Raw genomic sequence first — 14,350 nt, 5'->3', positions numbered from 1 at the left:
AGTGATTATATTGCTTTTATGGAGAAATTAAGACATTTTTCATTTTCAAGTATTTCCTTATAAAAAATTTTAAAGATTGTTTATAATAAGTTCTAAATATGTGAAAATACTTAATGGATTCCAACTCTTTTTACTCTTACAAATTGAGACATACATAACTACACAATCAAGAAATACTTTCATACTCTCTAGATGTTAAAAAATATTCATAGCTCCTGGGTATATAGTTCTTGAATACAGAAGATAGATAAGTCTCTTCCAATTCTTCCAACAGTTTTTCCCATAATGAAGCCTAAATCTAGATTTATGAATGAAATGAATCTGGTTTGTATTTCTTGCAACATTTCAATCATCAGCTTAAACACTGTTTTGAGATATGTAGAGAAAAATGGTAAAATTCAAAGCAACAGTCACAAAGTACCTGAGAAAATATCTGGAAGCAGACAAATGATAGCCACACAAATTACAGTTCATCAAAACATCAAAGATACAGTGTTGTCTGTGCCCAGGGCTGCTTCATTCTAATATAATTGAAGTCAAACATTTCACCCTGTCTTTGACTTACTAATTTTAAAGTTTCAAACATTATACACTAGAAAAAAGTTAAATATGAGCTACCTATGAATTAAGTGGATGACTTTTTCAGCAAACATACTTTTATTGATGATATGCACTATGCTTATTTATTAGTTATCTATTGTTGCAAAGCATGTAACTTAGCAGTTTAAAACATCATTACACATTTATTGTCTCACATAGTTTCTACGGGTCAGGAATCTGGAAGAGGCTGAACTAGGTGATTCTGGCTTGAAATCTCTCCTGAGACTTCAGTCAAGATGTTGTTTGGGCTGTAGTTATCTGAAGGCTTGTCTGAGGCAAGAGGATTTGCTCCCTAAGATTCACACAGCTGCTGACTAGAGGACTCACTTCTTTTCCATCTTTTGAAAAAGAAGACGTGACTCCTTATCATACAAACCTCTCCACAGGACTTCTTGAATGTCCTCATGATTTGGAAACTAGTTCTCTCAAAGAAAAGCAAGGAAGAAGACACAATTCTTTTTATGGTTTAGTCTTATAAGTCTAACACTGTCACTTCTGTCACTTTCTATTCATTAGAGCTCCTAAGTACAATCCACATTCTAGAACAAAAGAAACAGACTACATTTTTAGCAGAAGGGCATCAAAAATTGGGGGGGGGCATGTTTTTAGACAATCACAATTCACTCTTTGATCATAAATTACTTAGATTTCTCTCATGTGCAAAATAAATGCATGCCCTACTGAAGGAAATAGAAAGAATGGGGAAGGAAAAAGTTTCACCCTTTAAGACACCAGCTTGAAATCCAGGATGTTGACATCTAAATCAAACCATTATTTAGCTATCTCTGGTATGGTTCTTTAAGTACAGTTCCAAGAATACAGTTCCTCACAATTAGAATATGTATGAACTAATAAAGAAACAAGTTATGTGCCCCACATATAGCCAACAGAGGATAATCACTATAGAATACAAGAGGCAAACAGGAATCACTTTGTTATTATTCTTGTTCAGTGGCTAAGACATGTCTGATTCCTTATGACCCCATGGACTGCAGCACACCAGGCTTCCCTGTCCTTTACCATCTCCCGGAGTTTGCTCAAACTTATGTCCATTGAGTGAGTGATGTCATCCAACCATCTCATCCTCTGTCACCCCCTTCTCCTACTTCCTTCAATTCTTCCCAGCATCAGGGTCTTTTCCAATGAGTAGGCTCTGCATGAGGTGGCCAAATGATTGGAGCTTCAGCTTCAGCATCAGTCCTTCCAAAGAATATTCAGGGTTGATTTCCTTTAGGATTGACTGGTTTGATCTCCTTGCAGTCCAAGGGACTCTCAAGAGTCTTCTTCAGTACCACAGTTCGAAAGCATTGATTCTTTGACACTCAGCCTTCTTTATGGTCCAACTCTCACATCCATACATGACTACTGGAAAAACCACACCTTTGACTATACAGACCTATACGCAAAGTAATATCTCTGCTTATTAATATGCTGTCTAGGTTTGTCATAGCTTTCTTTCCAAGGAGCAAGTATTTTTAAATTTCATGGATAGAGTTACCAACCCAGTGATTCTGGTGCCCAAGAAAAGAAAATCTGTTACTGTTTCCACTTTTTCCCCTTCAATTTGCCATGAAGTGACTGGGCCAGATGCCATGATCTTTGTTTTTTGAATGTTGAATTTCAAGGCAGCTTTTTCTCTCTCCTCTTTCACCCTCATCAAGTGGTTCTTTAGTTCCTCCTCACATTCTGCCATTTGAGTGGTATCATCTGCATATCTGAAACTGCTGATATTTCTCCTGACAATCTTGATTCCAGTTTGTGATTCATCCAGACTGGCATTTCACATGATGTACTCTGTATATAAGTTAAATAAGAAGGGTGACAATACACTGCCTTATCATACTCCTTTCCCAATTTTGAACCAGTCCGTTGTTCCATGTCTGATTCTAACTGTTGCTTCTTGACTCACGTACAGGTTTCTCAGGAGATAGGTAAGGTAGTCTGGTACTCACATCTCTTGAAGAATTTTCCAGTTTGTTATGATCCACACAGGCAAAGGCTTTAGTGTAGTCAAGGAAGGAAAAGTAGTTGTTTTTATGGAACTCCCTGGCTTTTTCCATGATCCAACAAATGTTGTCAATTTGGTCTCTGGTTCCTCTGCCTCTTCCAAAACCAACTTGTACATCTGGAAGTTCTCAGTTGATGTACTGCTGAAGCCTAGCGTGAAGGATTTTGAGCATAACCTTGTTAGCAAGTGAAGTGAGCCCAACTGTATAGTAGTTTGAACATTCTTTGGCATTTCCCTTCTTTGGGATTGAAATGAAAATTGACCCTTTCTAGTCCTGTGGCCACTGCTGAGGTGGCTATATTGAGTTTAGCTGACGTATTGAGTACTGACATATTGTGTGCAGCACTTTAACAGCATCACATTGTCTTTTAGGATCTGAGATAGCTCAGCTGGAATTTCATCACCTCTATTAGCTTTGTTTATAGTAATTCTTCCTAAGGCCCACTTGACCTTGCACTCTATGACGTCTGGTTCTAGATGAGTGACCACAATATCATGGGTTTCTCGGTCATTAAGATTTTTTTGTGTAGTTCTTCTGTGTATTCTTGCTACTTCTTTTAATCTCTTCTGCTTCTGATAGATTGTTATCGTTTGTGTCCTTTATCATGCCCATTCTTGTATGGAATTTTCCCTTGGTATCTCCAGTTTTCTTGAAGAGATCCTTAGTCTTTCCCATTCTATTGTTTCCCTCTATTTCTTTGCTTTGTTCATTTAAGAAGGCGTTCTTATCTCTTCCTGCTAGTCTCTGGGACTTTGCATTCAGTTGAGAATACCTTTCCCATTGTTTGCTTCTCTTCTTTCCTCAGTTATTTATAAAGCCTCCTCAGACAACCACTTTGCCTTCTTGCATTCCTTTTTCTTTGGGATGGTTTTGGTCACTGCCTCCTGTATAATGTTACAAACCTCTGTCCATAGTTCTTCAGACACTCTATCAGATCTAGTCCCTTGAATCTATTCATCACCTCACTGTATAATCATAAACGATTTGATTTAGGTCCTACCTTAATGGCCTAGTGGTTTCCCCTACTTTCTTCACGTTACCAGTAGGGAGAAGGAAGGGGGAATATAGAGACAGGGGACAGAGAAGTAAAACTACTAGGCGTAAGCCAGCTTCAAGTATGTATTGCACAACACAGGGAAAATACCCAATATTTTATAATAACTGTAAGTGGAAAGCAACCTTTAAAAATGTGATAAAATTCAACATCCTCTTATAATATATACACTCTAGAAAGTGGGCACAGAGAAAACATACTTCAACATAATAAAGGCCATATATGAGAAAGCCACAGCTAACACCATTTAATGGTGAAAAGATGAAAGGCAACGAGGATACCCACTCTCACCACTTTTCTTCAATATAGTTTTGGAAGTGCTAGCCACAGCAATCAAGAGAAGAAAAACAAATAAAATGAATCCACGTTGGAAGGAAGAAGTAAAACTAACTATTTGCATATAACACGATATTATACATAGAAAATCCTAAAGATACCACCAGAAATCTACTAGTGCTCATCAATGAATTCAGTAAAGTTGCAAGATATTAAATTAACATATAAAAATCAGTTGCATTTCTATACACTAACACTGAGCTATTAGAGAGAGAAATTAAGGGACCAATCTCATTTATCATGACATCAAAATGAATAAAACACTTAGGAATAAAACCTACCTAAGGTGGCAAAAGATCTGTACTCCAAAAATTATAAGACACAAATTGGAAACAACACAAACAAATGGAAATGCATGCCATGTTCTTGGATTGGAAGAATGAATATTGTTAAAATGACCATACTACCAAGGCAATCTACAGATTCAGTGCAATCCCTATCAAATCACCAATAGCATTTTTCAGAGAACTAGAACGAATAATTTTAAAATTTGTATTTAAACACGAAAGACCCCAAATAGCACAAACAATATTGATAAAGAAGAATGAAGTTGGAGGAATCATGCTCTCTAACTTGAGACTATACTACAAAGCTACAGTCATCAATATAGTATGAAACTGGTATAAAAACAGACACACAGATCGAGGGAACAGGTTGGAAAGCCCAGAAATAAACCCAGACACTCAGGTCAATTAATCTACAACAAAGGAGGCAAGGATATATAGTGGGGAAAAGATAGTCTCTTTAATAAGTGGTGCTGGGAAAACTGGATGATTACGTGTAAAGGAATATAATCAGAACACTCTAACACCATATACAAAAATAAACTCAAAATGTATTAAAAACCTAAATATAAGACCAAATACCATACAACTCCTAGAAGAAAACATAGGCAGAACACTCTGACATAAATTGCAGCAATACTTTCTTTGGAATCAATCTTCTCTAATAATGGAAATAAAGGCAAAAATAAACAAATGGGACCCAATTAAACTCAAAAGCTTTTGCACAGCAACAGAAATCATAAACAAAATGAAAAGACAATGTACAGAAGGGGAGAAAGTATTTGTAATGGGATCAACAAGGGCTCATACAGTTCAATACAAAAAAAAAAAAAAAAGCAGAAGACATAAAAAGACCTTAGTGGCCATCTGTATGTTCATTTTTAGATTTATTTACAACAAGCTCATGAAAAGATGCTCAACATCACTAATTATTAGAGAAATACAAATCAAAACTACAGTGAGGCAATACTTCACACCAGTCAGAATGGCCATTACCAAAAATTCTACAAATAATAAATGCTGGAGAGGCTGTGGAGAAAAAAATAATCTTCCTACACTGTTGGTGGCAACATAAATCACAACTACTCTGGGGAATAGTATAGAGGTTCCTTAAAAACCAAAATTGGAGTTACCATATGATCCAGCATTCCTACTCCTGGGCATGTATCTGGAAAAGATGAAAATTCTAATTCAAAAAGACACATGCACACCAATGTTCATGGCAGCAGTATTTACAACAGAAAAAGCATGGAAGCAACAGATTAATCAATAAAGAAGATGCGGCATATATACAATGGAATACTACTCAGCCACTAAAAAGAATGAGATAATAGCATTTGCAGCAAAATGGACGGGCCTAGAGATTTTCATACCAAGTGACATAAGTCAGAGAAAGACAAACATTATAGATTATGTATACGTAGAATCTAATAAATGATGCAAGTGAACTTGTTTAAAAAACAGAAATAGAGATACAGAGAACAAACATGGTCACAAAGTGGAAATGGCGAGACTAAAAAATTAGGAGTATGGGATTAATTATATGGTGGCTTCCCTGGTGGCTCAGAGGTTAAAGCATCTGCCTGCAATGCGGGAGACCACATATTACTATGTGTATAATTAACAACAAGGGAATTATATTCAATATCTAGTAATAACCTATAATGGCAAAGAATTTGAAACATGTGTGTATACACACACACACACACACATACATGGGCTCTCCAGGTGGTTCAGTGGTACAGAATCTGCCTGTAATACAAAGACTAGAGTTACATCCTTAGGTTGGGAAGATCCCCTGGAGCAGGGCATAGCAACCCACTCCAGTATTTTTGGCTGGAAAATCCTATGGATGGAGGAGCCTGGCAAGATAGTTCATAGGTTTGCAAAGAGTCAGACACTACTAAAGCAACTTAGCACGCATGCATGCACATAGACACATATATACATATACAGAGAAATAGATAACTAAATCACTTTGCTGTATACCTGAAACTAACAAAACACTGCAAATCATCTTTACTTCAATTTTTTAATTATATAAAAATTTTAATTAAAATTTTAAAAATAAAATACAAAAAATAAAGTAGAATAAAACCTGCTTCATTAACTTATTTTCTGAGGCAACAGCTTGGAAATTTGGAGATTTTAATAAAGGATTTTATAGTTATAACCTTGGTTTTACCATCAGACCATAATTTCCTGAAAGTGCCCTAGAATGATTTTTGCTTATAAGTCATTCCTTAATCTCAGTGTTACTTGCCATGGGGGAAGGCTGAGAACCCTTAAAAACAGTAAGTGCTACCTCCTTTTTGTATTATTAACAGCATTTCCTTTTGCTTTTCTCTCTCCTCTCACATTTTCTATAAGCAGCACTAAGAAAACAGACAGCCCCTCTAACACTCTGTCAGAAAGTCTCCTTAAAAAGACCACCCGTTTCATCAGTTATTTTTAATATCCTACATGGTTGCTAAACTTTACACCATTATACAACAAGGGTTCCTTCTTCCACTAATTTCCAATAACATTTACCTCATTTTCCTGCAAACATTCATTTGACAGTTTCTTCAAGGCTCTTCAAGCTCTCATCTACACTCTAAGAAAGCTGTTCCAGCTTCTGCTCTCTTCAGAGAGGTGCCTGAATGTCCTCAAACATGGCAACTGGCTTCCCCGGGAGTGAGTGATATAAGAGTAAGAGCGAAGAGGAAGCCACAGCGCATTTAATGACCTGGTCTCAAAAGTCTAACACTGTCACTTCACCGCATTGTATCTGTTAGAATCACTAAGCAGAGTCCATACTTAAGAGCAGCAGACTTGGCTCTGCATTTGGGAGAGAGGAGTGTCAAACCGTTTTAGCACATATTTTATAACTACCACAGCCTGGACTGCAACTTATCACTTTACCCCTCCCCATATATCGTTGGTCATACAGTAAATACTTGGTGTTTTAGCCATTAATTAGATCTTTCAAGACCCATATGTATCAGTTGAGATTTCAGGGAAACAAAATTACTAGGATATACACAGAGATGGATATTTACTTTAAGGAACTGGTACACGCAATTGTGAGAATGACAAGTCCAAAATCCATAGGGAAAGCTAGCAGCCTGGAAACTCAGGCAAAGTTGATACTGTAGTCTTGAGTGTGAAGTCTCTAAGCAAACCAGAAGGCTGGAAACTCAGGATTTCTATATGACAGTCTTGAGGCAGAATTTCTTACTCTTTGGGAAACTTCAGTCTTTGCACTTCAGGTCTTCAGTTAATTGGATGGCGTCTGCCTACATTATCAAGGGTAATCTATACTTAAAAGTCAAGTGACTGTAAATATTAGTCACATCTACAAAATACCTTTACAGTAACATCAAGACTGGTGTTTGACTGAACAATTGGGCACTACAGCCTAACCAAAATAAATATAATCATCACACATCTGAAATGTCAGTTTCCTCTATGAAGTCTACAGTAAGATGTAATTCATTTATTCAATTCAATCAAGAGGCATGTAAGTACTTTATGCAAAGGACGGTGCTAAGAGTTAAGATCAAAGACAAAGTCACAGATTCTGTTTTTATGGAGTTCACAGTGTAGAGAAGATATTAACATCACCACCACCATCCATAACAAACAGCACCTTGCTATGATCTCCCCGGCCATTACCATATCACTAATATTTATTAATCATTCTCTATGTACCACGTTACTATAGTAACCATTTACAAGCATTCATTAATCCACCAAAAAACATGTCATCTCCAAGGTATAAATGTCTCAAGTTTACTCAGGCAGTCTGTGATAGTGCCAAGATTTAAGCCCAAATGTGACTTGAATTCTTGCTATAGTGATGGGTTCAGAAAGATGCCCTAAAACCCAGATACATGTCTATGCTAAGAATTCTGAGAAGTGCATGGTATCCTTCCAGGACAACAAACTACTGATTAGAGTGTGTTGTTCACTCACATTTAAATACAATAACTGATGTGACTGAATTTACATCTGCTATTCTGCTATTCTGCTGTTCAATTTATATAGGTGCCATATCTTTTTATTCTATTCTTCCTAATGGTCTCATCAGAGTATGCATAACTTAGTGGTCATCCAACAAACCTATAAGGGTTCTACTCTACTGATTATGTGTGTGTGGGCTGGGGAAAGGCACTCAAAGATACAGCAGGCCACTAGTTCCCTCAGCTTTCCCTGCTTGTTGGACTCCCACTGAAACATGCATAGTTTAAGTCAGCAAGGAATGAGTGGAAAGCTCGCTTCTGCCTTTTGATTGCACCCTCATTTCCAGGGCATCCCGGTCAACTTTCTGGCAGATGTGCAGCTTGCTAATTGGAACTGCAATCAGCCTAGCAAAGCTGTAGGTTTCCTCATGTGCTTCCAACTGAATAGTCCGCATTAACTGGTAAAGCCACGATATGTGCCCCTATGATTGTGACACCAATTCCAATGTGTGGGTTTTCTAACACCATCAAGATGTCACTGTCACAAGTCTCTGTGACACCATTTGGGTGTCCTGCAATTTAACCCAGTTCTGACTATCTGGAGACAGCATCATATACCATGGGTTAAGGGCTCAGTCCCACAAGACTGCTCTCATCTGACTTCGGTTGCTAATCACAAGTCTTAGGTTGCCAACCCACAGGCTACAAGTAACAGGCTTCCACAACCCCTTCCACGGGTTCCATCGATTTGCTACAGCAGCTCATAGAACTCAAGAAATATTTTACTTCCTGTTTCCCAGTTTATATAAAAGGATATAATGACATGCAGATGGAAGAGATGTATAGAGCAAAATACACAGAAGTCTCTGTGCCCTCACCCACTATGCCACTTTCCCAGTACCTCCAAGTGTTCACAATGTGGAAGCTCTCCAAACCCCATCATTTTGGGTATTATAATCACTTTATTACACAGGCATGGTTGATAAAATCACTGGCCATTGGTGATTGAACTCAATCTCTAGCCCCTCTCTTCTTCAGGGATGTGGCTGAAAGTTCCAATGTGGTTGGTTTCCCTGGCATCTAGTTCCCATCCTTAGGTTCCCAACAAGCTCTCCAAAAGTCTCCCCATCAACCTAACTCTTAAACACAGGAAATTCCAAGGGTTTTGTGAGTTCTGTGCTAGGAATGGGGTAAGAAGGCCAAATACATGTTTCTTACTACAAATTACAGTATCACTGCCCCAAAGTCATTCTGACCTCTCTGCTTGCAAAGCTGCTTACTTTTGCACCCTGCCACATGCTTGGTGAAGCTACAATGCTCACTGGCCATGCAGGGTGTGAGAGTAGCCTATGCAAGATGACCACATACTTCTGCCATTTTTACCAAAACTCTTAGCAGTTCTTCAAGCAAAGATTCTTCTTAATTTGTCCTAATTGCTGATCACTTTCCAGTGCCCTGAAACTTGTTTGTGACAATTTTGTCCAGTTTTATACTTTTGTGGTAAGAGTAACTGATAAACTCTTTGCACCACCATCACCAGAAGTCTCAGTTTTTATATTGTTAAAAACAAGACAAGAGGCCCAAAATGGAGTTGCTTACACTAAGCCCCATGTCATCAAACAGATTAAAATTAATTACAGTTTCTATTCCTCCAGAAATAGAATTTTAAAGCAATTCATCAGGAATAGCCTGATTAGCTAAAGGAAAATCTTGTAACAACCAACACACTTTTTAGCCTAGTATGATTTCCTTGTTCTTATGGCAACCCACTCCAGTATTCTTGCCTAGAGAATCCCAGGGATGGGGGAGCCTGTGGGCTGCCGTCTATGGGGTCGCACAGAGTCAGATACGACTGAAGTGACTTAGCAGCAGCATACCCTTCTGAATATAAAAGTATTTCATTTTGTGTAGCTCCTTGGAGCTTCTATCTGCTAGATTAGATGCTGCCTAAATCAAATCAATTTTTGCTCAAATAAACTAAAAAATTTTAATATGCTCCAATTTATCTTTTAATAATATATACAGATTTTTTTTGCCTTAGTAATCCAACCTTTTCTGATATATGAAAAGCCAACTCAAATTCAATAAAGTAAATACCTGTTAATGGTCCATATTATGTTTATATTGTCAAATTTAGTATAAAACAGCATTTTAAATTACTTTAAAAAAAGCTAATTTTAAAATTGAATTTTTTTCCTTGCAAGTTTCTAGAAAGATCCTGCAACATTCTTTGAAGTATTTTTTGGCTAAAAGACACTAAAAATGTCTCAAAGGAGGTATATTTTAATAAATTTGCTGCTGCTGCTGCTAAGTCACTTCAGTCGTGGCCGACTCTGTGTGGCCCCATAGACGGCAGCCCACCAGGCTCCCCCATCCCTGGGATTCTCCAGGCAAGAACACTGGAGTGGGTTGCCATTTCCTTCTCCAATGCATGAAAGTGAAAAGTGAGAGGGAAGTTGCTCAGTCGTGTCCGACTCTTCGCGACCCCATGGACTGCAGCCTACCAGGCTCCTCTGTCCATGGGATTTTCCAGGCAAGAGTACTGGAGTGGGGTGCCATCGCCTTCTCCAAATAAATTTGCTAGTGAACTGTTAAAATTTCAACAAGCTGAAATTTGCTATTTCCTAGGATAGAATATCAGAGAAGGTAATGGCACCCCACTCCAGTACTCTTGCCTGGAAAATCCCATGGACGCAGGAGCCTGGTGGGCTGCCGTCTATGGGGTCGCACAGAGTCGGACACGATGGAAGCGACTTAGCAGCAGCAGCAGCAGAACAAAATATATCAAAACCTAGACCTACAGGAAAAATTACTTAATTTGCCTTATTGACTCATATATCATGCTAATTTCCTTGCTTTTATAAAGTTAGCAAAAAAAATTATCCAGAAAACTTCACTTAGACAACTTTTACTTTTTTCTTCTTTGAAACAGCAGGGGCTTCACTCAGTCTCTGTTAACAGAAAGTATTTTCAGGAATAAAAATATGATTAAATCATCCAGTGAATATTGAAAAGGTTGTTAGGAAAAGATGAGAGTTGGCTATCACCTAATGCAGTTTTCACTTTTAGGTGTATGAATACATATTTCCATTACATGAACATATAATAATTATTCTATCTAAACTCCTGCAACTCAACAGACATGAATTTGAACAAACTCTGGGAGTTGGTGAAAGACAGGGAAGTCTTTGGGGTCTCAAACAGATGGACACGGCTGAGCGACTGAACAACAAAACACTCCTACTAATGGACATTTAAATTATTTCCATTTTCCATTATCATGAATAATGCTCCAAATGAACATTCCTAAGAAGGTTCTTTTAGTATTGCAGACAGAATATATCTCAAAGATATACCTAGAATATCAGTGAATATACCTAGAAGATCAGTGCTATGAGAATCTTTGCCTTTACTAGATAATCCTGAATTATGGTTGTTCCACTTTACATGGCATACAAACATATACATTTCCACTTTTCCACACTTTTGGTATTTATCAGATTTATTAAATTTTACCAGTCTTATAGCTAAAATGAAAATATAAAAATGAAATTGTCTGTTTAAATTTGAACTTTCCTAAATGCTAATGGGATTATGTACCTTTTCAAATGTTTATTGGTCATTTTTTTTTGAGAGAAAAATAAAGAGAAGAGAGACAAGGAGACAGGCCAGTGGGGAGGGGAGATAAGGAGGAGAGGAGAGACATCTGAAGAATATAAGGTAAAATAATACTTGTTAATTTTGGAAAGTAGATGCATGCAGTCTGGTAAATTATTTTCATTTAGGTTTCAATACGTTTACAATAACATCATAAATTCATAGGGCTCCCCCAGTGGCTCAGAGGGAGAGACTCTGTCTACAATGCAGGAGTCTCAGGAGTAGCTGGTTCAATCCCTGGGACGGGAAGATCCCCTGGAGGAGTGCATGGCAGTCCACTCTGGTGGTCTTGTCTGAAGAATCCCATGGACAGAGGAGCCTGGTAGGCTATAGTTCATAGCATCGCAGAGTCGGACATGACTGAAGTGACTTAGCATAATTTCATAACACAATTATGTTTTAAACAGAATTAAACTTTGAATTGGTTCTTCACATTTCAGGTACTAAGGGCTATGTGGTAGTTTTTGGCAATGATCCTGCATCACAATTTGATTCAGAAAATAGCAAGCACTTACTCGAAGGCCAGAAATCCTCCTCATGGTAACCTGGCGGTTTGAATCATGGTGCCCAGAAATTTGATTTGGACCCGGGAACATGAAATCTCGTGTATTCTCATCATATGTAGACAATGTTTCACCCACTACAAGAAAGATATCCTATGATTCAAATTATAACAAAATATGCTATTTAGAAACAATATCATCAAGTACAAATATATAATGCCTGATGCCTTAATGAAATACCTGCTTCAGGTTCATGCTTTTAATTTTTTTCTATAAAAGGAAAAAAATTAAAATAAAGTTATGTTAAATGAATTAACATATTTCCTTATAAGAAATGTCATACACACTGCTGATTCTCTCTCCCCTTTTGTAGAAAGGGGATATTCATGTAAATTTTTTATGTACCTATGAATTCCTAGGGAAAGAAATACCACTTTAAACATATAAAACTGGCATAATATTTACACATCTAAAACTTAATTACCATCTCCATAATTTATTTTTCTATCTTCCAATCTTTTCTACCTGCCATTATAAGACATTAGATTGCACGTTGAAAAAAATATAGACATTTTTTAGAATTTGTGGTTACCAGAATTAGGTATATATGTGACACTCAAAAATTTTACATTACTAGCTTTCAACAAAATATAGCCTCCTGTGACTCACATAAAATAAAGACTTAAGATAGATTCTTCTATAATCATAGAAATCAATAATATAAATATAACTATCCTTCAGGTTTTAACTGTACCTACCACAGGGATCTATACTGCTTAGGTACAGTTTTAATTCCCCTACATTTCTAATAACAGCCAATACACAAAAACAAAGATAAGGAACTACTTTATCAGTAAAAGCATACTGTTTTAGAAAAATCACAAGAATTTTTAAGATGTTAATTTTTATGAATGTCACAAAATATGCTAGGATGATACCGGGTTATTTTTCACTTTCGATTATGATTATTTATTCAATTTTAGAACAACGTGTTCACATATAATTTATGTCAATCTTTCTGTATATATTATTTTGGCCTACTGACATTTTACACACAGTGGACCAATGCTAGAAACTCAACATTGCTCTTAACGTGGCAAGAAGTGGAAAAGATGACATTTTTGAAAAGTATTTCATTAAAATGGGTTCACATGTCAATTACCTTATCAAAATACAATACAGTACCTGGTGGAACTAGCTGAATCAACTCAAACAATGCTGTATCATCTGAAAGATTAAAGAAAAATTTCCCTAAATAAATTTATAATAAATAATAACTACCCTACCACAGAAGTACATAAAAGCCGAAGTAATTGTTCAGTAGACTACATCTCTGTTTACACTTTAGTATACTGTGTGTATTTTTGGTTGCTCTTTATCATATAGATTTATTAATCTGTAGGAGAAATTGATCTTTTCTAGGCTTTTTCCTGATTTTAAGGCCTTAATTTTTTAGAGTGCTTTTATTTAGGTTTACAACAAAATTGAGAGAGAGGGACACGGATTGCCTCTATATATCCCCTGCCCCTAAGCATGCATAGCCTCCCCGTCTATCATTCACAGGAATGGCACATTTTTTAAAACAAGCATGAACCTACACCGATACATCATGATCGCCCAAAGGCTGTAGTTTATCTTAGGGTTCACTCTCAGTAATGTACACTCTGTGGGTTTAGACAAATGTTTGATGCTTTTGAACTGTGGTGTTGGAGAAGACTCTTGAGAGTCCCTTGGACTGCAAGGAGATCCAACCAGTCCATTCTGAAGGAGATCAGCCCTGGGATTTCTTTGGAAGGAATGATGTTGAAGCTGAAACTCCAGTACTTTGGCCACCTCATGCAAAGAGTTGACTCATTGGAAAAGACTCTGATGCTGGGAGGGATTGGGGGCAGGAGGAGAAGGGGACAACTGAGGATGAGATGGCTGGATGGCATCACAGACTCGATGGACGTGAGTCTGAGTG

At 37.2% G+C, this 14,350-nt stretch overlaps 1 protein-coding gene across 1 annotated transcript in view; it reads right to left on the bottom strand.

Annotated features, from left to right (window-relative positions):
• The window catches only part of SPATA6 (spermatogenesis associated 6), a 158,077-nt gene that overhangs the window by 80,352 nt on the left and 63,375 nt on the right, over positions 1–14,350 (bottom strand). The window contains exons 4-5 of the mRNA XM_052636760.1: positions 13,573–13,614; positions 12,400–12,524 (exon numbers count right to left, since the gene is read on the bottom strand). Coding sequence (XP_052492720.1) covers positions 12,400–12,524; positions 13,573–13,614 — 167 coding nt within the window. The remainder of the gene's footprint in view (positions 1–12,399; positions 12,525–13,572; positions 13,615–14,350) is intronic.

Source organism: Budorcas taxicolor, chromosome 3 (assembly GCF_023091745.1).
Source record: "Budorcas taxicolor isolate Tak-1 chromosome 3, Takin1.1, whole genome shotgun sequence".
Lineage (NCBI taxonomy): Eukaryota > Metazoa > Chordata > Mammalia > Artiodactyla > Bovidae > Budorcas > Budorcas taxicolor.
This window is presented reverse-complemented; position numbering and strand designations above follow the sequence as displayed.